This window comes from Stegastes partitus, unplaced genomic scaffold (genome assembly GCF_000690725.1).
Source record: "Stegastes partitus isolate 25-593 unplaced genomic scaffold, Stegastes_partitus-1.0.2 Scaffold69, whole genome shotgun sequence".
In the NCBI taxonomy this organism is placed as follows: domain Eukaryota; kingdom Metazoa; phylum Chordata; class Actinopteri; family Pomacentridae; genus Stegastes; species Stegastes partitus.
Window position 1 is genome coordinate 787,628 of NW_007577800.1, and position 26,825 is coordinate 814,452.

Genomic DNA, 26,825 nt, shown 5'->3' on the forward strand with positions numbered 1-26,825 from the left:
CCGGTGCCCCCACCGGGACGCGAAACGGCGACCTTCTTGCTGCGAGGCGACTGTTATTTATTGTATTTTTTAAATAGGTGCATCTAAATGAAATACCTTTCTTGTTGAGAATCCTGCTAATTGAATAGCGTCTGATTTAATGTCCAGTGTGGAGGATTTTTTGGGCTCTAGACAGAAATGTTAGAAAGCATACATAATCATTTTTATTTGTGTAGAATCCTCTTAAAATAACAATTGTTTTGTTTTCATTATCTAACATTTAGCTCTTTATATTAGTTCTAAAGAGGGCCTTTCTCATTTTTAGTGGTCACTGTTGTATTCTCCTGCACACTTGGAAGGTGATGGATATTCATTTAAGTTTCCTAAATCCTACACACTGGTCCTTTAATATGTGCTATTATAGAAATAGTCTTTATCACAACTCCCACTTGTTGTAGCTTGTTTCCTCTTTCTGTATTGTGTGTTGTTGTGTGTTTCAAAGTCCACAATATGACAGGTTATTTACATACTGCAGTCTTGCTACCAATGCAGACATCTCTATTCTTGGATATACTGAATTGTACATAAAGAGAATAGCAAATGCTACTTTTGTTGCTCCTAAATGCATCTGTATTACAGTATGGTTATTTTGGAATTAGATAATAGTTCAACATTTGAGCAATTGCCCTCACATGTTTGACTATTTCATTGCTGCTCTTTGATAAAATGGCCTGTTAGAACACAAACTAAATCAATGTGATCGGTAGTTGAACATAGTCACTGCTTTATGCTGCACTATATTGTATCATGTTGTCATTTAAATGTGTTTATTGGCTTAAATGTACAATAATAAAAATGCTGACAGTGTAAAATAAATAACTGGACTTCTGCTGCTCCATATGGAACCACAAACTCTTATTGGTAAGCAAGACTTAATCCCTTATTTATGTTAAAGAGAAACTACCACCTTCTTGTAAGATAGATAAAAGACTAATAAAATAGTGGTCTTTTACATTTCCCTCCTTAACGATGCTGTTCACTGTAGAGACCAAAGCTAAATTGTGTGTATCATGAGCGGAATCAACAAATAACCAAATTTTATCAAGAGTCTGCCCCATCACCTTGACAACTCATCCAGGCAGCAGTGTGGAAAGGGAAAAAACTAGTTACAAGAGCCCAAACATAGCAGAAAGCCCAAATCCTAAACTGAAAAGATTGTTTTTGTTTGCACTTTTGGAAATTAACATTGTAGCATGATAATTAAAGTTTAGAAGAAGAGCTGAATAAATACTTTGATTTGATTCTAGGGCCTCCTAAAAAGCTTTTTGATGATCACTGACTTAAAAAAAAAAAAAAACTCTCAACAGCATCATGAAAGTAAATCTTTGTCTGGGAACTTTTAATTTAGACCCGGTGCCTTCGGTGTAAAAGTTGATTGTCTTGTCCCTCTTTGTGGTCATTTTCCCAGTTTCTCTGAAAGACAATTCACTGTTTGGGATGAAACAACGTGTAGATCACTGTACATTAAAAGCCATTAAAGATTTGACACTATTTCTGATCAAGGTTACTGTTGGGCTGCCATATTTGTTTTGAATTGAGGCACAGTGCAGTCAGCTGTTGGGATTTATTGTTTAAGTCTAGTTTGATCAGCTTGAATGCAGATTGTCCTGGTAGGTCATTAAGATCCGTCACTTATTTTTTTTTTATCATTTTGCAGTACTTGCACTTTTGTATTACTGTGTCACAAACATGTACTTGAATTCACTGTTTCAATGTACATTCAGTACTGAATTTAAGTGTCTACCTTCAATTTGGAGTCCAGGGTGTGATTTGTTGTCTAGAGAATCTTATGAGGAGTCCAGTTGCCAAGCTGAGCTGTTGGCCTTGTGTCTGTTTTAATAATATGTGAGTAGGCCTAAATGTGAGTCTTCTATAGGTACAGTCAGAGCTTCTTTGATCAAGCTGCTGGGTAGTTAACATTTCATAGCAAAAGCCCTCAGTTTTTGCATTTCTTTGTGGTCAATTTATCTCTCTATGTGATCTTCTTGTTTGATTGTTTTGTTGCATTTAGTCGTCATTTTTATTCTTTCTGTAGTGATTTTGCACCTTATTGTTTTTTTCTTTTGAATCTTTTTTGGCCATTTTTAAAGTTTTTGGTGCTTTTGTCTCTGTTTGTGATCGTAGGTTATTTATTTTTTTGATCGTTAAATGTCTTTTTTGTATGAAGGGACATGGAGAAAGAAAATAAAACATGGAGAAGAAAAAGAAAAAAATAGAGGTATCTTTTGCGAGATCTCGCAAAACTTTCTCGGGATCTCACAATAACGTTCTCGCGATTTTCGCTATAACTTTTGCAAGATGTAGCAAAACTATAGGTATAGAGTCTTTTTGGCAGAGAAACGACAATGGAGGACACCCACCTGTACGAGATTTTTATATTTTTTTTATTTCGAAATGGCCGAAAATATAAAGACATTCAAGCAGTGCTTAGCAAGAGGCACAGTTTTCACAAAACGTCCAGTAAGATTGATGTGACTTTTGCGAGATCTTGCAGAAGTTTTTGCGAGATCCTGAGAAAGTTTTGCAAGATCCCGAGAAGGTTTTGCGAGATCTTGCAAAAGACACCTCTATTTTATTTATTTTTTTCTCCGTGTCCCTTCCGGGGCTCTGTATTTTTGTGGCTATTTTGCATTGCTTAATAAAGGTACTTTTTGTTTTGCATCTTTTTTTTGTTGCATTGTTGCTGTGGTAGTTTTACATTTTTGTTGACATTTTACATTTCTTCATTCATGTTAAAACTCTTCATGTGGTAGTTTTACATGTTTTTGGTGTAAATTTATATTTCTTTGATGTTTTAAATTGTTTTTGTGTTAGTTTTGTGCGTCTTTGTGGTCGTTTTTCTTTCCACCGCTCTGACCGTTGGTGTCGCCATGGAGCCGGGCCGGTAGTGGGCGGTCCCTTGGCGACTGCTCTCTGATTGGTCCGTCATTCAGCGCCTCTCTTCCTCATCAGTGAGTCCGTCGAGAGCGGTCGGTGAATGCTGAAGCTGCTGTCCGTGCCTTGTCAACGCTCCTTTCACGAGTAAGTACCGCAAGACAGCTTGTGTTCAATATATTTTCTCGAAGACAAGACCCTGCCGTTGCCGCTCGAGTAGTGTCACGGTTTGTTCCTGGTTGTGAGCTGCGAAGGACACGCAGGTAACATCCCGCTGTCGGTTGTATTCCCACCATAAAGTCCTGACATTTCAGTGCCAGTCTCTTGCAGCTGTGCGCTCTTGTGTTAAACAGGCAGAAGCGACTCGTTTTCTGAGTTTCATCGCGTTAGTTAATTTCTGGCCAGCCTGCTCCTCAGTGGGGAGCCTGGGGGTGATGCAATACGCGCAGAGGATGTCCATCCCTCTCATATGGTTTGTTTAGGCGCACCACGTTATGAAACGCATTTTTGGCTCCGACCACCCGGCTGGGGTTGGAACCGAGCTCCGGCGATGCAGAAACGTTTGCACATAGGTATTCCACTGAATAGATGTGTTTGCTGCTCCACTGGATAAAAGACATTCACTGCACACAGGGCTTAGTTGAGTAATGAAGTCAGGCAGCTGCTGCGTAAAACCACACATCTCTCGTTAAACCAACAGATGCATCACGGGACCCTGCTAATGACAATCTGATTTACCCTCAGATGACTTTCCTGTGTTAACACATAGTTTTCGCCTGAAAGCTTCAGCCTTCAATCTGTGCCATCAGACTTGTAAATCCAGTTGAAAAACACTGCTGCTGCTGCTGCTGCTCTCATGCTGTACGCTTTTCTTTTTTCTTTTCTCAGCAGGATGACAACTCTTTCACAGACTAAGGAACTCTTCAGGAGGGCAGAAGCTGTCTGTTTTGATGTGGACAGCACGGTCATCAGAGAAGAAGGCATCGATGAACTCGCCAAATTCTGTGGTGTGGGGGATGCAGTCACTGAGATGTATGTGTGTGCATGCTGTCATCACATTTAATCAAATTAAACTACTGTATTCCATATGTATCTGGATTGTTGTCAAGAAACTGGATTTGTTAAGTCATCTTGTGTTGCTTTCATGTTCCAGGACTCGCAAAGCAATGGGCGGCTCAATGACGTTTAAAAAGGCCCTGACTGAGCGTCTTTCCATCATCCGATGCTCCAGAGAACAAGTAAACAAACTGATAACAGACCACCCACCTCAGCTGACTCCAGGTGTTAGGTGAGTGTGTAACGAGTTTGTTTAGTTCGTCATTCAGTGGACCTTGTATTCCAGAAATATTGATGAGCAAAGCAGAGTGTGAAGAACAAACTGTTATATTTTTTACAGCACACAGGCAATTTGTATGTCTGGAAGTGGTTTATATCAAAAAAATAAAAGAAAATACCCAAGCTTTTGACGTATGTTCCAAGCCTTCGAACACACAATAGCTAGACAGTGTCTGGAATTGTCTGAAATATAATTTTACTTGCAGCATAAATGTTCCTACATGACACGTTACTTTTCAACATTGAACCATGATCAGATTAATTTAGCCAAAAAATTACAAAAAAAATGACTCTTTCATGACAAAGTGAAAACACATTTCTACAAAGTAATGTCAATTAATTTAAAAATATAAAATTTTAAAAAAAATTTATTGCGTAAGTATTCAGCCGCTTTAAAGTGACTCGTCTAATTCAACACAGGTGCAGCCAGTTCATGCTATAAGCCACACAGTCAGTGAAATGGAGATCATCTTAGTGCAGTGAATGTGTCTCATGTGATTGAAGTATAAAGACGCCTGTATGTGAAAGGTCCAGCCACTGGTGATTCAGTACTCCTGGTTATAACTACACCATGAGGACAAAAGAACACTCCATGCAACAACATGACAAGGTTAATGAAAAGCAGAAGTCAGGGGACAGATACAAGTGCTTAAAAGAGACTCATGAGGGAGACCACCAAGACACCTATGAGTCTCTGAAGGAGTTACAAGCTTCAGTGACAAAGATGAGAGAGACTGTGCATACAACAAATGTTGCCCAGGTTGTTTACTAGTCAAAGCTGTATAGGAGGGTGGCCAGGAGAAAGGCACTGTTCAAAAAAAGGTCATTATGAACCTCAGCTAGAGTTCACCAGAAGGCACGCGGGAGACTGGGGTCAACTGGAAGAACATTCTTTGGTCTGATAAGACCAATATTGAGCTTTTTTGGCCATCAGTCTCAACGCTAAGTTTGGCAAACACGAGACACTGCACATCATCACAAACACGCCACCTCTACCATGAAGCATGGCGGTAGAAGCATCATGATGTGTGGATGCTTCTCTGCAGCAGCCCTGGAAGGCTTGTGAATGTCAAGGGTAAAATTAATGCAGCAAAATATAGGGAAATCCTCAAAGACAACCTGATGCAGTCGGCAAGAGAACTGCGACTTGGGCGAAGATTTGTTTTTGAGCCAGATAACTTAAAGCACATAGTCAGAGCTACACAGGAATAATTTACAGACAACATGATGAATGTTGCGGGCTGAGTTGGAGCCCAAACCTCAATCCAATTAACAACTTGTGGTGAGATGCAAGTAAAAAGAAAAGCTGCTTCCTTCTAAAGTGAGTGTTGATATATGTGCATTTATTTTTGTCCAGGGAGCTCGTGGACAGTCTGCACCAGCGCAACATCAAGGTGTTCCTCATTTCCGGTGGCTTCCGCTGCATTGTTGAGCATGTGGCCACTCAGCTAAACATTCCTCTGCATCACGTCTATGCCAACCGGCTCAAGTTCTACTTCAATGGTAAAAGCCAGTGGAAGGGCATTTGACTTCATAGGAGTGGACCGTTGTGCATGTCTGAACAAAATAGAGCATAAAACAATCCAGTAGTAGCCCTTTGAGTAGATTAATATCAAACTGTTTACAAACCCGTCCCTTAGGTCTTCTACTTTCAATCGAATTGTCTGTGCTCTTGTGTCTGCTTGTTTGATTAAATTCTGAATATAATTCTATCTTTGTTCCAGGAGAGTATGCTGGTTTTGATGAAAGTCAGCCCACAGCTGAGAGCGGTGGAAAAGGAAAAGTGATCAGCATGCTGAAGGAACAATACGGCTTCAAGACTGTGGTGATGATCGGAGATGGAGCCACTGATCTAGAGGCCTGCCCTCCGGCTGTAAGTGTTCACATCCTGCTGATGTATTTTTTGAAGCCTGAGCATATTGGAGCTGCAGTGTGATTACAACATTTGTCTTTTGCCCACAGAGCGCTTTCATTGGATTTGGAGGGAACGTCGTCAGGCCGCAGGTGAAGGAGAGGTCTTCGTGGTACGTCACCAGCTTTGGGGAGCTATTAAAGGAGCTGGAGAAGATTTAGAGATGCTACAAGACTACTGTTGTTAATTTAACATTTTATATTTGCACCTAAGGGTGTGTCACTGACGGTTATATCCAGTGCACATTTTTCCTTAGACTCCAGTAGATTTTTATAATAAATAAAAATGTTTACACTAATGAGACCAATTTTACCTTAATAGGGATGGTGCCCTATTGATTTTTATACTAGAACAGACTAAAAAAAAATAACCAGACACTGTCTGTGTGGAGGGTAAGGAGAAGATTTTAGTGTTTTTGCACTTTTTACATCGAAGCATTTAGGTAAGCTAATACAACCCGAGCATTTATGACATGTGCAATGAACTGTAGGAGTATTGTAAATCTGTGTGCTGTAATAAGAGATGTGGTGACTTCAGTCCATCAAAGATGAGAACATGCTGTCAAGGATGTTGTTTGAACGATTTTAATCTGTGTTGGCGTTCTTGCTCCCCTCTTTACATCGTTCCTGCTGAATAAAAAGACCAGATAAACATGCTTCCTTTAACAATAAAACCTCTATTACAGTATGAAGCAGCACGACTGTCTGCTTTGTAGCAGCTTCTCTCAGTCACTGATAAGTACCACCGGTTTTCACGTTATCATATATGGGTCATAGGATTGCTATTCCCCATTAAAACATGTTGGGTAAAAACAGATTTTAAAACCAGGCATGCTGTCTTCACAAGAAAAAAGTGGAAGCCATAGTTACAAACACGGCACCATGAAACGTTACCATGACAGGGAATCTAGGAACATCTAGGAAAAGAAACTGAAAGGAGTAATTTGCAAAACAATGTCTGATTCATAATAGACATCAAATATAAAATGATGACTTAATGTCATGTTATGATAGGTGACAGAAATACAGTTTTTATTGATATACAGAGACTTTCTCTATTCGGTCAGCAATGGCATGGCTTCCATCAAAGTGCCTTTTTTTTTTCCTCAGCACACTTTAAACAACCAGTTATGTATTCTAAATGTACATTAAATAAATAAAAAGCCACTGCATTGAGCAGAGTGTATCAGCAGTACTATATTCATCTCTGTTCCCACATTTACACACCATACAGCTGCTCGATTTTTATTTTTTTCAAGTAACTTTGGTTGGTTTTAAACTCAGAGATGAGCTCTCTTCATGGACCAGTTTTAATGTGGCACGGGATGTCTGACATAACCACCATCAGGAGTAAGTTTAAAGTGGTTAAATTTACTCATCCCACTCCAGAACCGAAAAACAAAAACAGAGTTGTGCATCGTCAAGTGCCTCGGTGCCTTTCAGTAACTTAAATTCAGATAAATGGCAGGTCTCTGTCCGAGTAACATCTTGAAGTAACAAAACAAAGACGAGAAAAGGGAAGGGATGTTGTTTGGCAGCACTGACAGGAGGCTGAACTCATGAATGGAGATGCTCTGGATGGATGTAACATTCAAACGGGTGCCACTCAGTTCCAGCTTCCAGCTCGCTTCTCATTTCACTGCAGTGGGGAAGCCTTCGTTGGAGTCATAATTCTAGAATCCATGTGCTGAATGAGAGGAACTGCAGGAAGGTAAAAAGTGAAGATTTAAATCTGGGATGAGGTTCAGCAAACTCTAAATGTGATTAAACAAGTTGGCAACACTGTAAAAAACTAAAGGGAAAGCCTTTGATCGATTCACAGTCCCATAGCTTTGAATTTTAATCACCACATTGTTTAGAAATGATTTGCTCACCTGTGTAATACACCACCTCTTGCCAGCCCTCCTCCTGCCAGGCAGCATTCCTCGTGTCTTCTCGGGACTGGAGGTCTTTGTAAGCTGCACGCAACAAATTATATTTCATATATTTCAACTTAAGATAAATGCATCAGAAGTCAGTAATAATTTATTCCAGATTCCACCACCAGAACCTGGCATCTGTTTTTAAATTGTCAGATTACCCACTGAAGTTTCAAAAAACCAAAAAAAATCTGGACACCTGGGAGCAGCTGTAAATTAAAAATCAATCTGTTCAAAATTAAATCATTGTACCAATTTTAGCAAACACAAGCAGACACACACAGCATAATGCGCAATCATTTCAAATCATGCTGGTTTCCACTCAATGAAATCCAAAAATGTTACCCCCTTTAAGTTTTGTTATATAAGAAGAAATCTCTTTTAGCTGCTGCAATGTGTTCATCTTCTAGTCGCTCATGTCATTTGCTGTTCGGAGCAGATAGCGTGATGGTGTACTGAGGGTTTTCTGATAACAGCTGTCTGCTAAAGCTGTGAAAGCAGCCAGAGTGAACCCAAAAAAAAAGCAGTTATGGTAGAAGAGCTAAAGTGCTCTGGAGAGCTGAGAGGAAATGTGATAATTAAGTGTTTTTATTTATTCCTTAAAAGCAACCCAGTTCACATCACACATCTGATCAACTGCTGGTTTAAAAATAGCACTGTCTTTAAGTGTAAATAATGTCAGAAAATGGCAAAAAAAAACTACTGAACTGAAATGAAGAAGCACATTTTTGGCACATTTTTTCTTGATGAATGACTAAATGACTTCAAATCAGTCGTCATTAACTTTCTGTGGAGCAACTAGGGATTTCAGCACCAGCATGATTATCTAAACGGCGGCACAGCTGATGTGTAATTTTGTAAAAAGCTGGTATTTAACCGTACCCCAGAGGTGATGGACCATGTAGAGGTTACCGATCTGTGAGAAAAACCCTCCCACAGCTTCTCTGTTGTGCTGGCGTAATCCAATGGCTCTGGCCCTGCAGAAAAAAAGCAACTCAGGTCACAACACACGGGCCAGAAAACACCAGGGCTTCAACTAGCAGAACAAAACCAAGACTGCACACGTGAGATGTTTGACAAGCCCTCAACGAAGGATGCTGATAAACTATGAATTTATTCTGGAATGTTTAGTTCACTCAACTGTATTTAGTCTGTCGAATTTAACACAAGCTACACGATGGTCTTCCATAGCCTGTGATCATGATTTGTAACATCATGTTAAGATATAAGATGACGCCATAGCTTTGTGAGTTTATGAATCTAAACAATGGCCAAGTCTTTCTGAAATGAGTGTGAGCACGATGTTTTAATCCATCATATTTCTCCCTAAAGCCTATTTAAATTATAATCACTGTCTGGATACAAAACTGTGAAGCCTCAGTTCTTCACGTTGCTATAATATGAAGCAGAAGTTTAAGCCATCAGCTACACAAAATGTACTTAAATTGCTTTAAATAGCTTTGCTGGCCTTCTTTTCATTTACTAGAGGTTTGTTCAAATCGAGACACGTTTACATAAGCAAAAATGCAAAAATAAGGAAAGAAAAAAACTTGATATAAGAAAAAACTTGTCTCACAGTGGTATTTTTTTCATCATAATCACATTTATGCTGTTTTTTTTAAAAGGTGCAGTGTGAAGAAGAATTGCCACCGCATATTATTTAAGGGGTTTCGGTTAAATTAACAAAGCGAAGAGTTGACGGTGCAATTTACACTGGAACCATCTGGAGCAGCCAAACATGTTGTGGTATGTATTCCAGTGGATTAAATGGTCACACGAGCAGAAAGACCAACATAAAAAATGTATACTGAAAGCTGATCCAAAACTCACATCCTCGTTTTAATTCATCGCAATCTGCTGTGTTGTACCAACTGATAAATGCTGATCTGTTGGTTCCGTCAGCTCATGCAGCAGATCTTTCCAGGATCAAATTACTCAACTATTATGTACACGCGTTTGTAGTGTACACACTATTCCGCTAAAATATGAATCTTGGCTTGAGGGCATGACAGTACAGCTTCAAATATAGGGCCTCCCTGTGGAATTGCTCTTATTAATGATGATGAGAAAGGTTTCATGTAGTGCAACAGCTCTGTAACTACAGTTCAGAGAATCAAATGAATTTAGGCTGCCTTACCAGTAATTACCCCACTCGATCATGGTTCCTGGCTGCGGGACAGAAAACACAATATTCTTTATTACAATTAAACATACATGACGGAGGGTTTTCCAAACTTTTTTTCTACCCAGAGCAAACATATTAATGCAAATAAATGGCAAAGATGTAGCACAGGTATTTTGTCATTGTGAAGATAAGCTGCAATAACAACTACACCCGAAGGCTTCTTCAATCATTCTCCGGTGCTTAAGAAAACAAACGCCCTGCGGGTCCTGGGATATAATCTCAGGCTGTGATGAGGGATAATAGCTTGTATTCATCATGCGTTGCAGGGCGCAGTGATCTATAGACAGTTTGGTCTTTTAGATTAGAAAGAATGACTTAATCTGCAGGAGATGGTGTGGTTTGCTGCAACTCATTTAGGCTTCATAGACGGTATAACGATGCCCCTTCTGTAAGTCCATAAACATACACACATGAAGTGAACTTGTGGGGAAGAAAAAATAAATAAATAAATTACACAGATATTGACTTTTTGCTCTCATCTCTGACTGCTAAAGACACAGGATCGTCACATGTGTCTAACAGTAGTTTTGTGAGGGTGGAGGTAATTTAGAGGTCACAGAAGGTAAACATGTGATTGAGGATATCATCAGTTTAAATGCGAAAACATGAGCCACAAAAGTTAAAGAGTAAAACGACCCCTTTCTGCAACAACTGCACAATTAAGCCCTCAAGTTCCAAATGCTGCAACAAAGCAGTTCAGCAAAGAACTGTCTGTGTTTGTACTGAATTATTCCTAATTGTGAACAATGTGTTTGTGCACCCTGATGCAGAAGAGGGAATATTAGCTCTGTCACTTACATCATGCTGTTTCTACATTAAACATTAGCTTGCTGGTCTGGGTTATGTCTGCTCATGCAGTTTACAGTTTAATAATTTCGTCCTGGGAGCTCTGACTAATACTGAGCTGTTTTGCTAATGTAGCAATCTTGCAGTTTAAAAATTACAAGCAATTACCTCAATACAAACAGCTACACTGATATGAAGTTTTAAGGTGGAGAAGATGTGATCGAAAAACAGAGACATGAGTCAAATTAGGCATTTGAATGGGACATTTTTAAACTAACGACAAACTAAACAATGGATCAGCATAGACCCGTTAATGGGAACTGTAATGAACTGGGTGTGACTAATTATGATTAAATATAGTTATTTTTGGCGGAGTCCTTCAGTGTTTCTGCTATCAGCTCCATTTATGCCGTCATGACGGGCTACAGACTCTGTTTTAGTGCCACAGAAATCCCTCATGTGGGCCTGTATGAAAATTATTCTGGCTCAGATTGCAGAAAAATCACAGCACTAGTATTAGATATCAGACTTCCATCAAACGAAAACACTGATGCACTTGTGATGCTGATGCAGCTCCTACTCACCCTGAGCTGGTAGGTCCTGAGCTCATAGATGTTGGGTCCCTCTCGGGGTACAGGCTCGTTCCAGAAGCTAAACTCCAGGAGAAGCTGATTCCTGCGGGACAGCAGCATCTTACCCCGCTCCTTCCTGTACGCTGTGAACTCCTGACAGCAAACGGACACCAATCAATAAGCTTTACATCAACCCAAACTGCAAACACCATTAACAGCCCTGCTGCTGCTGCTGTTAAGACAGTGAGCAGGAGTGAGATGCATGTGAAATTATGTTCACCTTGTTCTGCCTGAGCTTGTTCATCACCTCTGTTAGAGCTGGATATCCACCTCTGTAACGCCACAGGTGAACTGAGGAGACAACACGTGATCACTACAACATTACATCAACCATCTTTAAAATGTAGTTTTACAAGAATAAGAAGCTCATAAAAACCTGCCACACATGTATAGTGATTACTTTCATAGGTGTGAATCTGCGGTATAACAAGGCTGTTGACTGCTGACTGTGCAGATTACAGACCTGTTAGACTGCAGAAGTCTATGTGTGTTAATATAAGTAATCCTACCAGCCTGGTCTTGTTCTCCATACCAGGTATTCCAGGTCCCCACCAGCTCACAGGGGTAGTACTTATCAGCATGGATGGAGGGCAAAACATCCTCACTGTGACAAATCACAAACCAAACACTGAAATACGGTATGCAGCATTCGACAGTTAATTAAAATCTGCTAAACAGTTTATTGAAAACTGCTGAAGCAGCAATTAAAATAATAAAATCTAAACAACGATCTCATGTTTTCTGTTCATGTGCCGTCTGTCTTATGTTGCACGTCCCAAATTAGTCTCAAGTACGAGTACACAACGTCCAGTCATCTTAGGTATGAGCAAGGTTGTTCTGTGAAGGACTGAGGTCCTCCTGCTGGCCTGTCAATCACCTCACAGGAATAGACTGCTCTGAAATATTTTTATAGCTGTCCTGGTGTCACACTCGTCTTAGTGCTCACACAACTTGACTACAGTTTCAAAACATTATACACTCGTTGACACTCACCAGAGTTTGTTGTATGCATCCAGGCACTCCGGCTTGACATTATGGACTGAAAAGGAAAGCGTCAGAAAAAAATCTCTTTATTTTCGTAGGACAGAGTGTTAACCTTGCGCTGATATTCAGAAGGCGACTTACACTGAATTTTGTAGAGGTTACTCTCCTCGTTTTTGGTCAGTAAATTGGCGTGTGCGTCTTTTCTGGGGTCGACTTTCCTCACAAACAGCGACTTAAACCAGCTGTCCTCTCTGTTTCTGCTGCTGGACGTTGCAAACCCTCTGCAAACACAAGAAGAGTCACAGTGATGAACGATAAATGGATGGAGTGTCCTGCTTTCACACCAGATTACATGCACACACACACAAACTTTATCTTTTTCTGGGCTTTAGTGGTTTATATGATGATACTTAAGGAAAGATCTTATCAAAATGCAGCCTAAGCCTAAAATGTCAATACCTCTGATACATATACTACACACATGGTGATGCTGGTGTGCATGAAACACAGCATCTCAAGCCCTGCAAGCTGTTGATAAGATATAAACAGATGCACCAGATTTTGCAGTGCAGATTAATAAACTATCAAATTGACCTTGAGCATTTAGAGGCTCACTAACAAAAGGTGACAGAAACTTGTGTTCTTTCCGTTTCACCAACAAACACACGGAGACTAAATCGTAAATATCCTGTGATAAATAAATGAAAGGTGCAGCAGTTTCAGAGTGAGTTAAAGCTGAAGGCCACAGAGGAGAGAGTGGCTAGCAGCAGATAAGGGGCTAGCTTGGCCAGGCTCATCGTAGCCACAACACAAAACCAGCAGGAAATAACACACAACAAGCGACATGAGACGCTGCACGGACGAATACTGGACATACGCACTGGTAACCGGCTTACCTGCCCCAGACCAGCAGCTGTCCGGCCGGGTGGGCCCCGCTTTTTGCCCGAGCCAAGCCGCCGCGGACTCTCTGAAGGACTCCAGTCGCCATCTTCAACGGTGCTAAAGCTCCGAGCAGCTGTGACGGCGGCTGACCAGCAGGGGGCGGCAGAGCTGCGCAGCCTCACAGCGGCGCTCTGCTTATAAGTTACAACAGCAGAGGAAGAAAACACGTGACAGTGATGTATTCTGATTACTGGGAAATGTAGTCAGGTACTGAATACAGATTCTAAACTAAATAAATTTAAATTAAAACCTAAATAGTTGGGGAACAAAAAGTGTATTCTAATTTCAATACTTTTGCATGTATAATACTAATTATAATAACTTTCTTTAATAATTTTTCAAAAACAAAGATTTACAAAGTGTTTTAGCCCACAAAACAAAAGAATGCAACATAACAATTAAGACAAAGTTAAAACAAACAAGAAAAAATACACAGCTAAAAATGCAAAATGCAGCATCATTATTATATTAATAAAAACAAATAAAAAACTATTAAAGCAACAGTCAAGTTATGTCATCATTATTTGTACAGCTCATTTAAACCACAGCTTTGAGGTGCCATCCAGCTGAGGGGAAAAAAACGAAGTTTAAACAGTAGTAAAGACGACACAACATTATTTATTATGTGCATAAACCTGAGTAATTTAAATATGATGGTTGAGGCCTCATCGTATTATATATCATTTGAAAATGTGTCAGATTAAGTAATTAAATACCAGGGTTAAGAAACTACAATATTACATGAAATCCAAATTTACTTGGCTAATTTAAACTTTAACTCTACAGGGTTGTTTATCATGCAAATTTTCCTTATTAATTTAAATCTCGAAGTTAGGACCCCACAGTTTTATTTATTTATTTCCCAGTGTGATTGAAATATTACAGTTAACACTCTGCAATATATATATAAACTAGAGATGCGCCGATCCGATACTGGGTATCGGTATCGGGCCGATACTGGACGAAAGTACGGTATCGGATGATTTACTTCACAGTGGTAACTGGCCGATCCAATACCGCCACACACACACACACACAATCCTGCCTTCCGACACAGCCACGTGTTCGTCTGCTCATTGACTACAAGTGTACAGCGTCAGAGAGTGTCTGCAACCCGACTGGTCGAATCTACAAGGGTGGAACTTGTCCGTACCGGGTTGACTGTCTGAGACACTCCATTGGCCCTTCAGGCTGTCACTCACCCCCAAAGCCCTCCTATTGGCCAAACTAGGTGTCAATTAAAAGCTGAGCCGTCCGTCTAGCTGACTGTAGCGCCTTCAGCGCGATCTAAAATAGATTCAGGCTGATTTTTGCAGAAGAAATGAATAAAACAGCCGGAGCTGATCTCAAGCTGGGAAGACATTACTTCAGAATTTGTGCCTTTGAGGATCGAATACGTTTTACGGATCGAATTATTTTACGGGATTATGTTGACTGGTTCTGTCCGGACAGAATGAGACCAAGCTGGTGAGGAATGAGCGATGTTTGAGCTGCAGATGTAACAGGATCAGTCATATAGCAGCAGTTTCATATTAAATATATATGTATTGTATTTTTTTAATTATTACTTTTAATCAATAGAATTCCACAAAATCTAGCTTGCTTTGGTTTTGGTGTGGAACCTTTCACTTTGGGGTCTTAGTACCCCACGTTCGTTTTTTTGGTTACCCACCGTACCCCTATAAAGGAGTTTTTCCCGCCTTGCCTCTCCCCTTTTGTACATGTATCTGACGGGAGAGGTAAGCGAGACTGTGCTGCTGTTGTCTGTGTCAACCGATGTACATAATTTCATTTATAAGTTTATTTTCCCAGTTCTGATATGTTGTTCTGTCATTTAATTTCTGTAACAGTACAAGCTGAGACTGACAGCGGATTTTATGGTTGTTTTGTCGTCTGTCAAGGTATGTATTGTATTTACTGTATGAATGAATGGTGAATGTTTCCCGCCTTACGCGGCCCCCGCCCCTTTTGTACATGTATCTGATGGGAGAGTACAAGCTGAGACTGACACTGGATTTTGTGGTTGTTTTGTCGTCTGTCAAGTTTGTCCATTGTCAATAAACGAGATCGCATCAAAAAGGAGACTCATCACAACGCAGTGTCAAGACTCCACCGGTTACACAGAGAGCCTTCAAAAGTAAGAAAACTCGGATTTTAACATTTTGCTTTTCTGTACAAAAAGCTCTTTGTGTCAACGCTGTGGTTGCTGCAGGTCAAAAAGGTTTATATCATCGGAAAGAGGAGACTCTGAGCTTTCATTTGATGTGTATGTTGTCGGGAAACGTGATTGTGGAGCATGCACACATCTGGCTGTAATGTGTTTGGAAAGTGGTCCCGCCGGCGGGACGTGGGAGCGGTAAGGGGTTAAAAATACTCTTCTTAAATATATATTTTTTAAAAATTGGAAGTATATTTTGAGTGAAATCACCCTTTAAAACTACGTCGCGCACCCGAACTAGAAGCCGTGCACTTATCCGGCCGTAGCAGACGAGTCCAGCCTCTCCGTGCAGCCCTCTACCAGCAGCCTGTACGTGGCTCCGGCTCTGCAGACAGAACCTTCCTATTGGATCCGATCCCACAGCAGGTCACAACGTTTCCGGCCTCATTTACTACTGCTCATGCGCAGAGCCCAGAGCGGCTATTAGTGGTACTATTATTTAATACCAAGTTTTGGTAATTTAACCTTTAAATTGCAGCTTAATGTTGCTGTGTCATTTTGATCTGTTCTAAATATGTGAATGGCACTGAGTGCACACTGTAGTCTGATTACAGCTCAAATAAAGCAGCTACAGTTTCACTTTGAGACATGCTTTTGGCTGTTTTTTCCTTTCTTAGAAAAGCAAAGTCTATGCTTTAATAGTATGAGGCTTTTGATAAAGCCATCTTAAACAAATGTATCCATGCAAATAAGGTATTTCCAAAGAAGTTTAGGAGGAGAGATGGTATCGGAATCGGTATCGGCAGATACTCAAAGTTGAAGTATCGGTATCGGTATCGGAAATCAAAAAGAGGTATCAGTCCATCCCTAATATAAACTATATAAAAAATGCAAATTTACCTCATTAAATTATGTATTGGGATAAGAGCTCCTACAGTATTATCAATTATTCACATTTACCAGACTAATTTAAAGATTAAGATTAAGATCCCACAGTGTAATTTAATATAAATTTGACTGAGCCTTGACGATCTGAAATACAATGGTTAAGGCCGTAGAGCATTATATAAAATATAAATTTGCCCAACTAATTAAAATCTTAAGGTTAAGAACCAATAGTTTTATTTAATATGTATATGTCAAGGAGTAATTTAAATATCATTATTGGGATACTACAATCTAATTTATTTTGCAAATTTACTGGAGTCCTTTCTATAATGTGGGAAAGACCCTACAATATTACATAAACTATAGTTTCATTATTTAAAAAAAAATAAAAATCCTCCATGTTTTTAAAATGTCATCAAAATCTAATAAAGTAAGTCTTGCCAACGTAACTATGATTTTGATGTAACATTATTAGCCCGACCCAGCTGTGCAAATATGCTGATATATAGGAATATAAACACCGACTTGTATCATGCAGACAGTATAGTGTCATAGTTTTTATCTCTATTTAACAGTGGAATAGAAACGTGCACAAATGTCAAATGATTGAATAAAATAGATGAGTAAAAGGTTCATTTATAGAGAGAAACTAGGGGAGAAAGAAGGCAAGAAAAGATATTTTAACGTCCTCACAGTGAAGCTATTTACATGCACATTTGTGTTAAAGTCTTCCTGGTTTTTATCTTATTCAGGATATGACATTTATGTCAAACATGAGAAACCTTGTTATTAATATGCCTGCATACATGAGTGTTTTCACATGTGCACCAGTTTTGTGCTGGTTTTTATCATGTTCTGAATATGATGTTTACATAGAGCATGAACAATGTGTTTATTCATAAACTTGTATACATGATCATAACATTATCCAGGTTTCTGATCGTCTGCCGGCGCCATGTCCTGATTTCTCTCATATCTCATCTGCTCCAGTCTGAACCAACAAGGAACGTTGAACAGACACATAGATGAGGTGGAGATGCTCGAACGTGTTCAAAACATAAGCAGGACACTCCACAAAACAGATCATAAACACGAGAGCAGTGTGCATGTAAACACACTGGTTGATTTTAACAGTGTCCAGGTTTTTGATCATCTGTCTGCAGTTGTGTCTTGATGTCTCTCATATCTCAGCCAAAATCCTCTGCAGCAAACTGTAACCTGGCTTCTATTGGAGTGTCCAGGTATCATATCCAGGTTTCTGAAACCACAATAAGATGTTTATACGTCCAAAATGTAACCAGGATACTAGTGCACATGTAAATACACCCACTGACTGAAACAGTGTCCAGGTTTCTGATCAGCTGTGCTCTTGTCTCTATTGTGCACCTACAAAAAATGTTCATAAACATTTATATGAGCAACACATAAACAGGTTACTTCAAAAAGCGCACCATAATCTTGTATTTAGTGCTTAGAAATGCAGTCAGTGAGCCAGCATGCACAGCACCAAGCATCCATTTAAAAAAAATCAGCCATCACAAATCTTCTTTATTAGATTGAGACTTTTTTGAGGCATTCCATTATATTAATATTGTTTATGAGAAAAATGTGAACACTAATGGTGATTTAAAGTGTACACTTACAAAAAGGACATTTCCTCTAATATCAGAGGTAGCACGTGTGCTCAAAGAGTTCTCTTTTATTTGTTTCAGCTGCTGGTTTTCAGTTTTTTTGTTTTTTTATGCTAGACTTTAAGTTCCCACAGAAAAGGCAAACATCAGTGTAATTAATAGAAAAAAACAATGGCTCTGTTTTATTTAGGTAATCCATAAGGCTATGCCAGTGAGCACATTACCTGAACCCCGGAGCTACAACACTGACTGAATGCAGCCTTTACTAAGATTATTAATTACACCTGTGTTTTTTCTGCTCGTACATATGAAAGTGTGCGTAATGATGAAGATCTGTTGTTTATCCTACACTCTGTTGCCTCTCAGCGTTTGCCTGAGGTGGATCACATCCAACTGTAAAATTATCCACAGCTGAATTCTCTAGAAGAAAAAAAAAAAAAGAAGCTCAGGGCCTCTGGAAGATATGAGAGGAATCTCTTCCTTCTGTAGGTCTTAATTCACAATACGATACAATATTCTATGATATAACTATTTTTGTTTTGTGGAAATATGTTGAATACATGTCAGGAGAATGGAGCACGGCGACAATAGATGATGGAACATTAGAGATAACAACAACACATCAGACAATCATTTGAATGCTGCTAAATTTAAACTATAAGTGCAGTAAACAGGGGGTTGCATTGTTTCTACTGAATTCAATATTTCCCTTAGCATACCGTCTGTGGTTGAACAGGTGGGGGCGCTATGATCCAATTCATAACCCATCAATAGGTATTTTATTGCACTACTGAGACCACTGATCAGTCAGACTAATGTGGACACCTTCAAACTCAACAACAGGAATGACATGACACAAACTTGTTTATATCTTTACAATAATCTTACGTGTTTGGAGTCCTAATAATTATTATAATAATCTTTATCTATAGGGCACCTTTCAAGATCCAAGTTACACAGTGTTTTTACCTGGAAGTAAAACTTTTTTTTTAAAATTTAAATTTCAGATAAAATCACAAAATTAGGTATAAAAACCAATACAGCGTTAGAGAAGGTTAAGCCACAACTTAGAACGAAGACATTACAAAGGTGATTCAAATTCAAGTAAAATCACAAAAGGCTCCCTGACAAAAGTATGTTTTAAGAAGGGACTTCAAAAAGGTCACTGACTACTACACTGACAAAACCTCAGGGCCCCTTTAGTTTTGAGCTGGATGCCTTGAACAGACAAAAAAAAATCCTCTGATCAAGGATCTCAAAGTGTGTAACAGTGCATCTGGTACTAAAAAGTAAAAGATTTAGCTAGAAGAGGAGCCATGAAGGGCCCTAAAAGCAGTCAGTAAAACTTACTGGGTGCCCATGTAAAGAAGGTGACACAGCAGTGATATGCTCACATCTCTTGATTCTAGTTTCAAGCCTGGCACCTGAGTTTTAAACAATCTGGAGTCCATCAATAGATTTCTGGTTCAGGCAGGTATAAAGGCTGTTGCAGTAATCCAAGCGTGGTAAAAGAAAAGCTTGTAAAATGGTCTCTCTGTCTTTAAAAGTTAATATATCCCAAATTTCTGAAATATTTCTAAGACGATAAAAACACATTGCACAAGCATCGGGGTGTGCTGCTCAAAACTGAGATTACTGTCAAAGCAGACAGCCGGGTTCATCACAACAGGCCTGACAGGAAAGAAAACAGAACCAGCTGATGCATCAGTCGGTTTTGGTCACGTGTTGTTATTAAATAGCAGGAATCTCTGTTTTATCAGAGTTTTGTGTGAAAGGTTAACTTCAGTAAAAACTTTTTGTATTAAGTCACCACATTCTTAGTCTGTCAGCTTTGTACAGTGATTGTACGTTTTTGCATCTTATATTGAATCTAAAAGTGTTTAAAAAAAACCAAAAAGGTAAAAAATAAACAAATCATAGCAGCTACCTGTAAGTTTTGGTAGCAAGTGTACAAAGTGACATCGACACTTAGGGGTGTAAATAATTTTATTCATGCCACAATTGTCATTTTTGTCGGCCAACCCCCCTCACTCAAGGTACCAAACTTAATATTTGCAAACCTGCCTCTTGAAAGACTAAAATCTTCAATATTGAACTTGACAGGCGGCATGAGTGTGATGTGCACAGTGCTGGCTTGTAGCTCAAAGGAAAAGGCAAAAAACATAAGAGAAGATGCTCATACTGCTAAATATTGAACATTATTTTAATTGTCTGTAGGTAACAGATGAAGTGATGGTTTGCGAGGCCTTCAGGATGAGTGCACCACAAACTGGTTGCACGAGGGTGATGGAGAGGGTGACGGGCTTGCAACCACGGAGGAATTCACTGCAGTTGAGATTGATTTATTATTTGACAGAGTGACTCTGACGCTAACGGGGACCACATTGCTAAAGCCTACTTGGCTTTAGGAGAAAGACTACTTACCACCAGTGGAATTCAGAAACTATGGAGGGATTTGTTTTAAGTTCAAAGACATGAATCATGAGGGAGTGTTTTCTCCCTGAAGCATTTTTGAATAACAAAAGCTGAAATGTGGATATGTCTGGGAATTTAAAGTATGATTGCATCCAGTGAAATTTCACTCTTTTAGTCAGGAATTTTATCAAGGTGGTTAATTTTGGGGAGAAAATGTTTACTTCATTTTCACTGCAGTGCATATTTTCACTCTAATTACCAGTTTTGATATAAAGGGCCTCAGCAGCAGCATCCAGCAGAGCTTCAAATCAGCACAGTGCAGTTTTTATAATGTCAGTATTAATCTGAAGGCTCTGATCTTTTTTTTTTTTTTTTTTAACAAACTTAGTTGGATGTGGAATAATTTCACAAAGAGCACATTTTATTAATGGAAGAAGTGAGATCAGCTTTTAAACAAGGAACTCCTGTTTCACAGCTCCAGCTGAATATATGCTGTACCTCATTAGCAGTATAGTAAAATAGTAAAAGGTATTTTGTGGGATCTTATCACAAGTGAAGTGTTATATGAACTTTAAAACATAAAAAAAAAATCTGATTAGAGCTGGGTGGAGTATTTTAATTGAGGACCTAAAATACTAAATATTCTGATCTAACAGCGTCTTCTGTGCCAGTTATGTCACCAGTCGCCGTCATGAGTGGACGCTTGAGTCCGGCCTTTACTTCTTTTATGTGCTCGACTTGGCAGCGTAATTGTATAAAACTGTTAAACCACCATCAGCTTGTTACTCATATATCAATTCTGAGATCTTTCATGACTTCATAGGCTGACAAACATTCTCAACGCAAGGTCGACCTATTAAAGCTTTTTCAGACCATTTAACAAAATCACCCGTTTTATCTACAGCTCTTTTCTTGCCATGCTGGCTCAAAAGTAGAGAAGCATAGAAGTCAATTATTTTTCTTTTTAACAAAACCAACTCTATCTGCAACTTTTAAAAATAGTTTTCAGCCTTATCACACAGTAACCTTCTTAAAATAATAAAATCACACAAGACTTGTGCTTTTTTAAAATAATTTTTATTTCACTTATGTTAATCTTCTGTTTTTTCTTACATTGTAAGACATTTTTGTTTCTTGACTGTGTGACACTTTTTGCACAGCCTTTTAGTGAAGTCAGCTTTTGACTAGCTGCCCTTTTTTAAAAATCATTTTTGATCATTTCTATAGCAGCTGGTCCTGGTTTGGTTCTTTCCTGCAGAACTGACATCACTTACAATATACTCCGATTCTGGTTTTGGATACAATGAATTTCTCTAAACCAAGGCTTTCAGAACAGCTGTGAAAACAGCTGATATGAATTTTACTAATGCACCAGAAAACCATGGATACCATTTATCAAAGAGTTTATGTGTATCTATATATATAGATATATATATATGAACCCACATGGCGTAATTCTCCACCCCTGCCTCTAACATACAGCATGTTCTGGGTGGATCTTCAACAAATTGAATATTTTCAAACCAAATTATCCGACCGCCTGTCTTTGCAGTGTCCCTCTCCCTCCTCTTGTTATCTTTGGCCTTATTACAGACATGCTTGCTAGTAAAAGCTTTCCAAGAAATGCTGTCGGACGTGTGAGAAAATACTTTGGACGTTTTGTTTATAGCCTTCACTCGTTATCATGTCTGGGCACTGCAGCGAATAAAAACAGGTCTGCTGCACACAGTGGCACCAAAACAGTTATAGTGTCTGCTGTAAGTAGACTAATATCCAGAAATAAGTCTGTGTTTTTATCTAAATAAGGTAATATAGATAAGAAAATGGCAGTCTTAACTGATCTGGAGTGGTAAATTGATTGAAAACTACTGTGCCTCAGCTTAAAACATAAAGACAACCTCTAACAAAGCTGCATATTTTAGAGTCTGAAATTCAGTCAAAGTTAAACACAGACCCAAGAAGTAGCCCTCACCATGTCAACAGACACCTTGCCTTTTTGTTTTTAGATTAAAATCCAGCCTCATTCCACTCCAATCACCAATTAGTGTGCTTTGATTAAATTTCAAATGAAAATATGACATTTTAAGTTGTATTTGATGTAATGAAGAATCATTGTGATTATTGGATCGGGCTCCGTGGATCTGGCTTGTTCTGGCACATCTTGTGGATGCTCGAACTGATTGGGAACCTCTAAGTTTGGAGGCCAGGTCAGCGTTGATCATTTCTGTGTAGTGGTGGGGCACATTGTCCTGCTGAAGGGGGGAGACGGCTGGCTTTAAGGAGCATTGTTGCCATGGAGAGGTGTGCTTCATCTGCAGCAATGTTTAAGAAGGTGGTTTATATCAAAGCAACATCCACATGAATAATAGGATCCAAGGTTTCCCAGCAGAACATTGTAATGAGATGATCAATTTTATTCACTTCACCTGTCAGCAGTTTTAATGTTGCGACTAATCGGTGTAAATGAAGAGTAGATCAGGGAGGATGTCTGGGTTGAACAGAAAGGACCTGAACCTCATGACCTCCTCTCCATCATAGAAGCCTGAGAAGAGGATGTGAAGAAACTTACATTAAGGAAAACAATGCAATATGTTCTCATACAACGGAGAAAAAGAAAAGGATGCTCAAATACATCACCTGTCTCATTGCTGTTCGTATCTTGGCTGAAGTTAGGATTTAAAAAAATGTCTTTACTGGTTGAGAAATAAAGTGCAACTTACTAAAAGAGAAATATAATATAAACAACCCTATAACTGAGAAAAATAAACATTTTTTTACAAAGGCAGAGTAGCTGCCACGAATGAAAACTCCACCAAAGCACAGGCTGATGAAACTTTTTAACTTAGAAGTGCAAAGCGAGATCGATTGCCGGAGTTATTAAAAGACACTTTTCTGTCCCAAATTACAATTATTCAAAGCCAAGCTTCATTCCTAAAGGATCCCAATCAGTCATCCTCTTGTATCATTACCATTATGACAGTGAACATCTGAGGATTAACCTTTGCACCGGACAGTCGAGTCTCGTGTCTGCGTGGTGTAGACTTGAGCACAGCCTCTGGATTGTGTGATATCTTAAATGATCCCTCCATCAGCCTTTGAGAAATGACAGAAAGGGGTCCTGGGAAATAAAGAAATCCTGCGTACTTACTGTGGTATTTCATGACGTTGGACTCTGTCCTTTCTGTCTGTGCCGCTGCAGCACTGCACTCCTTCTCTGTGCCGCAATACTCAGACATAAGTGAGAGGTGTGAATGAAAAATTAAGTGCTCAAGGCCAAAAATAAGGTTTGTGAGAGGGTGGGAACCACCTTCTTGAGCCAGGTCTTCTTTCACCTATGAGATGTTTGTCTGGAAACAATTTGGCCGAGTCTTAAGACACAGGAAGGTATCCGCAGATTACAGCGATGCTTTTCTCATACATCACAGGCCACACCGCAAGGTCACTGCGCTGATTTTGATTTTTTAATGAAAGGACGAACAAAGAGCTTGGGCTGTCTTCCTGCTGCTCAGCAGAATGTGAGGGAATGTGCGTTTGAGATATGATGGATGAATGGTATGCCGAGATATTTTCTCTCCTTTGACCTGATCAAACATTTGCTGGTATTTTGGACCACATGTTTTCTCATGATTGCCTTGGTGCAGGGAGACAGGTTGCCATAATTAAATCAATCACCATAAGTTGCGGCCCATTGCAATTGGAACAACTAAAGGAGTATCTGCTCAGGCATATTTTAATTTTTATCATCGAGGCAAAGACATGCAAAGGCTTTGCAGTACTTTTGAGATGATTGTACTATGTGGACTATATCACAATGAAATACAGCAATATGTGAAATTCCTCGCACAGATTCCTCAATTTCTCACAGAAAAATGTGGCACTGATCTGCAGCTTTATCTCCTGTCATATCTGCAGAGTCAGTCATTCATTTTCCATACAGTTTTTTTCCCCCCTTTTTTCAGGATCACAGGTGGCTGAAGACTATTAGTTTTATTACTCGATGACCTAATATCCCCATGTGGATGAGGAAAGTTGTATCGATCTGAGGAAGTACCTGGAAAAGGCTGATTATACATATGGGCGGCTCATCATGTGATATTATGCTTTTCCACTTGCTACTGCTTCCAACAATCTAATGAGAGGTATAAATTCTTAGCGATGATTTCCTTTTGTTTTGTTTTTTTGCCTCTCTTCACAACATTGAACCCACTGACAGGTAAATAGCACTGATTATCTCATTACAGTGACACCTGTCAGGAGGTGGGATATATTAGGCAACAAGTGATCAGTCAGTTCTTTAAGCTGATGTGTTCGAAAAATTGCCGGTACGAGGATCTGAGCGACTTTGACAAGCCACAACTTGTGATGCAAAGACGAGTGGGTCAGAATATCTCCAAAACATCAAGTCTTGCCAAGTGTTCCTGTGTGCAGCAGTTTGTACCCAACAAAACCAGTCCAGGGAGGAACAATCAGTGAATTGGCAACATCGTAGCAGGCACCCAAGGCTCTCTGATGCACTCACTTATTGAAAGCATTGTTTCCACGTGTGCATATGGTAAATATAAATCTTTGTTTTTTCATATCAAAAACTGTGTGTCATATCGCATGATGTTGCCTCAGTAAAAATTCAGGAGTGCTGCTCTAAGTGCAGTTAAATTGAGGTCATATAAAGATAAAGTTTGGTCAAAGTGGTACAATCACAGTCCGTCTTATCTCATCTACATCTACAGCGGTGCAATTTTGACCTGTAGTGGCAAAATCCAGATGTGGGAGCTCGCTGTACAGACGACTTGGCCCTTTTTTTTGAGGTAAGAGATCCCTCACTGCACCACATACATGTGATGTTGCATTTGATTACAGTCAGATTTTAAAAACTGGAACAGGGAAACTCACGCTCACACTGCCAGAGCAGGAAAAATGTGCCGATCTGCAGTTGTTTTGGCTGCAAACAAGCACCATTGACAAAAGCAGGGCATTTGGCTCATGTGGACGAGTACTCTAAATGTAGGAAAAGATACCAGAAAGTAACATATTGTGTCATCTGAGACGGCTGTTTAGAAAATATGCCTGTGTCAATAGCCATTTTGGAAATGGCGATCTTGCTTAATTTTAAATGAGCATGGCCTTAAGCATGACCTCAGAGCTTTTCTGAAACCAATTGAGTTTTGGCAGCAAAAGATCAAGAAACTATGTAATTAGCAAAGACTTCAAAGCGTAATGCAAAAGTCATGCACAAATTTATATCATTATTGATGGCTGTTAATATTACAATAGTAATGTTCCTTACACACAACTGACTCACACAATTGTCATTTTTTAAATATAGTTAATTATTCATTTAGTAATGAAAGGCAGGTGTGTTGCATTATGAATGTCAGAAACGGTTGATCATGTTGTTACTTACGAAGCCGGCCTGATTAGTTTTTCCTGAAGAATGCATCCTGATGCCAGCAACAAACACAGTGATCCTGAGTGGTGTCAAGAGATTGAGGTAAGTATACGCGATCACACCTTTTAATACTTCACACCCAGTTAATGATGTCATTTTATCCAAAGGGATCTAAATGAGAAACATTTACACCCAGAAGTGTGCCATGAGTTACCTCACTGTAAAAAACATGTACATTAATGTGGGGCTTCGTAAACCAAACCAGATTCAGAAAGATGCTCTCCATGCTTGATGCGCCGCAGTCGAAGTGATGGTTGTCATCCTGGAATATCTGCGTAAAGGGAACGACTCTGGGTGTTTGATAGAGAGTAGGTGTCATCAGAGGCGTCTGTGATTCTCCACATCAGGGCACCGAGTCCACAGTTTGGGGAATAAAGGGCGTCTACAGAGAATCTTATAACACGTCCTGCATCTTGTGATTGTTGACATAAACAGATGGTTTACAGTGAATCTATGGACTGGTGAAGAAAGCCAGAATTCTGAGCGCTTCCAGCTTCACTAAGAAGTACTGATCCAAACAAGTTTTCCGCTCATCGTTTCAACAAAATAAGCTGTTGAAGTCCTTTCAAAAGATGACACGCAACAGACCATCATGTTTTTGTCAGTGTGGTCAGTGAGCAAAGGATTCAAAGAATTAATTTTCGAAAGTAATGTCAATATTATTTCGCTGAAATACTGAG

At 39.4% G+C, this 26,825-nt stretch overlaps 2 protein-coding genes across 3 annotated transcripts; one reads left to right on the forward strand and one right to left on the reverse strand.

Annotated features, from left to right (window-relative positions):
* The first annotated feature begins 2,971 nt into the window (after positions 1-2,971).
* psph (phosphoserine phosphatase) lies at positions 2,972-6,847 on the forward strand. Of its 2 annotated transcripts, none has more exons than XM_008276340.1 (6): positions 2,972-3,060; positions 3,802-3,945; positions 4,067-4,201; positions 5,606-5,751; positions 5,973-6,121; positions 6,211-6,847. In XM_008276340.1, exons 1-6 carry the CDS (start codon positions 3,017-3,019, stop codon positions 6,319-6,321), a joined length of 729 nt encoding a protein of 242 aa, XP_008274562.1. In that variant the 5' UTR covers positions 2,972-3,016; the 3' UTR covers positions 6,322-6,847. The 2 variants fall into 2 exon arrangements, with proteins under 2 accessions (XP_008274562.1, XP_008274563.1); XM_008276341.1 differs by having other exon boundaries at positions 3,805-3,945.
* Positions 6,731-13,683, reverse strand: nipsnap2 (nipsnap homolog 2). Its single transcript, XM_008276339.1, has 10 exons — positions 13,562-13,683; positions 12,807-12,946; positions 12,675-12,720; positions 12,191-12,285; positions 11,902-11,972; positions 11,634-11,774; positions 10,216-10,247; positions 8,961-9,055; positions 8,034-8,117; positions 6,731-7,860 (listed from the first exon to the last, which is right to left on the reverse strand). The coding sequence occupies exons 1-10, from the start codon at positions 13,651-13,653 to the stop codon at positions 7,796-7,798; spliced, it is 861 nt and encodes a 286-aa protein (XP_008274561.1). The 5' UTR covers positions 13,654-13,683; the 3' UTR covers positions 6,731-7,795.
* Between the last annotated feature and the right edge of the window lie 13,142 nt (positions 13,684-26,825).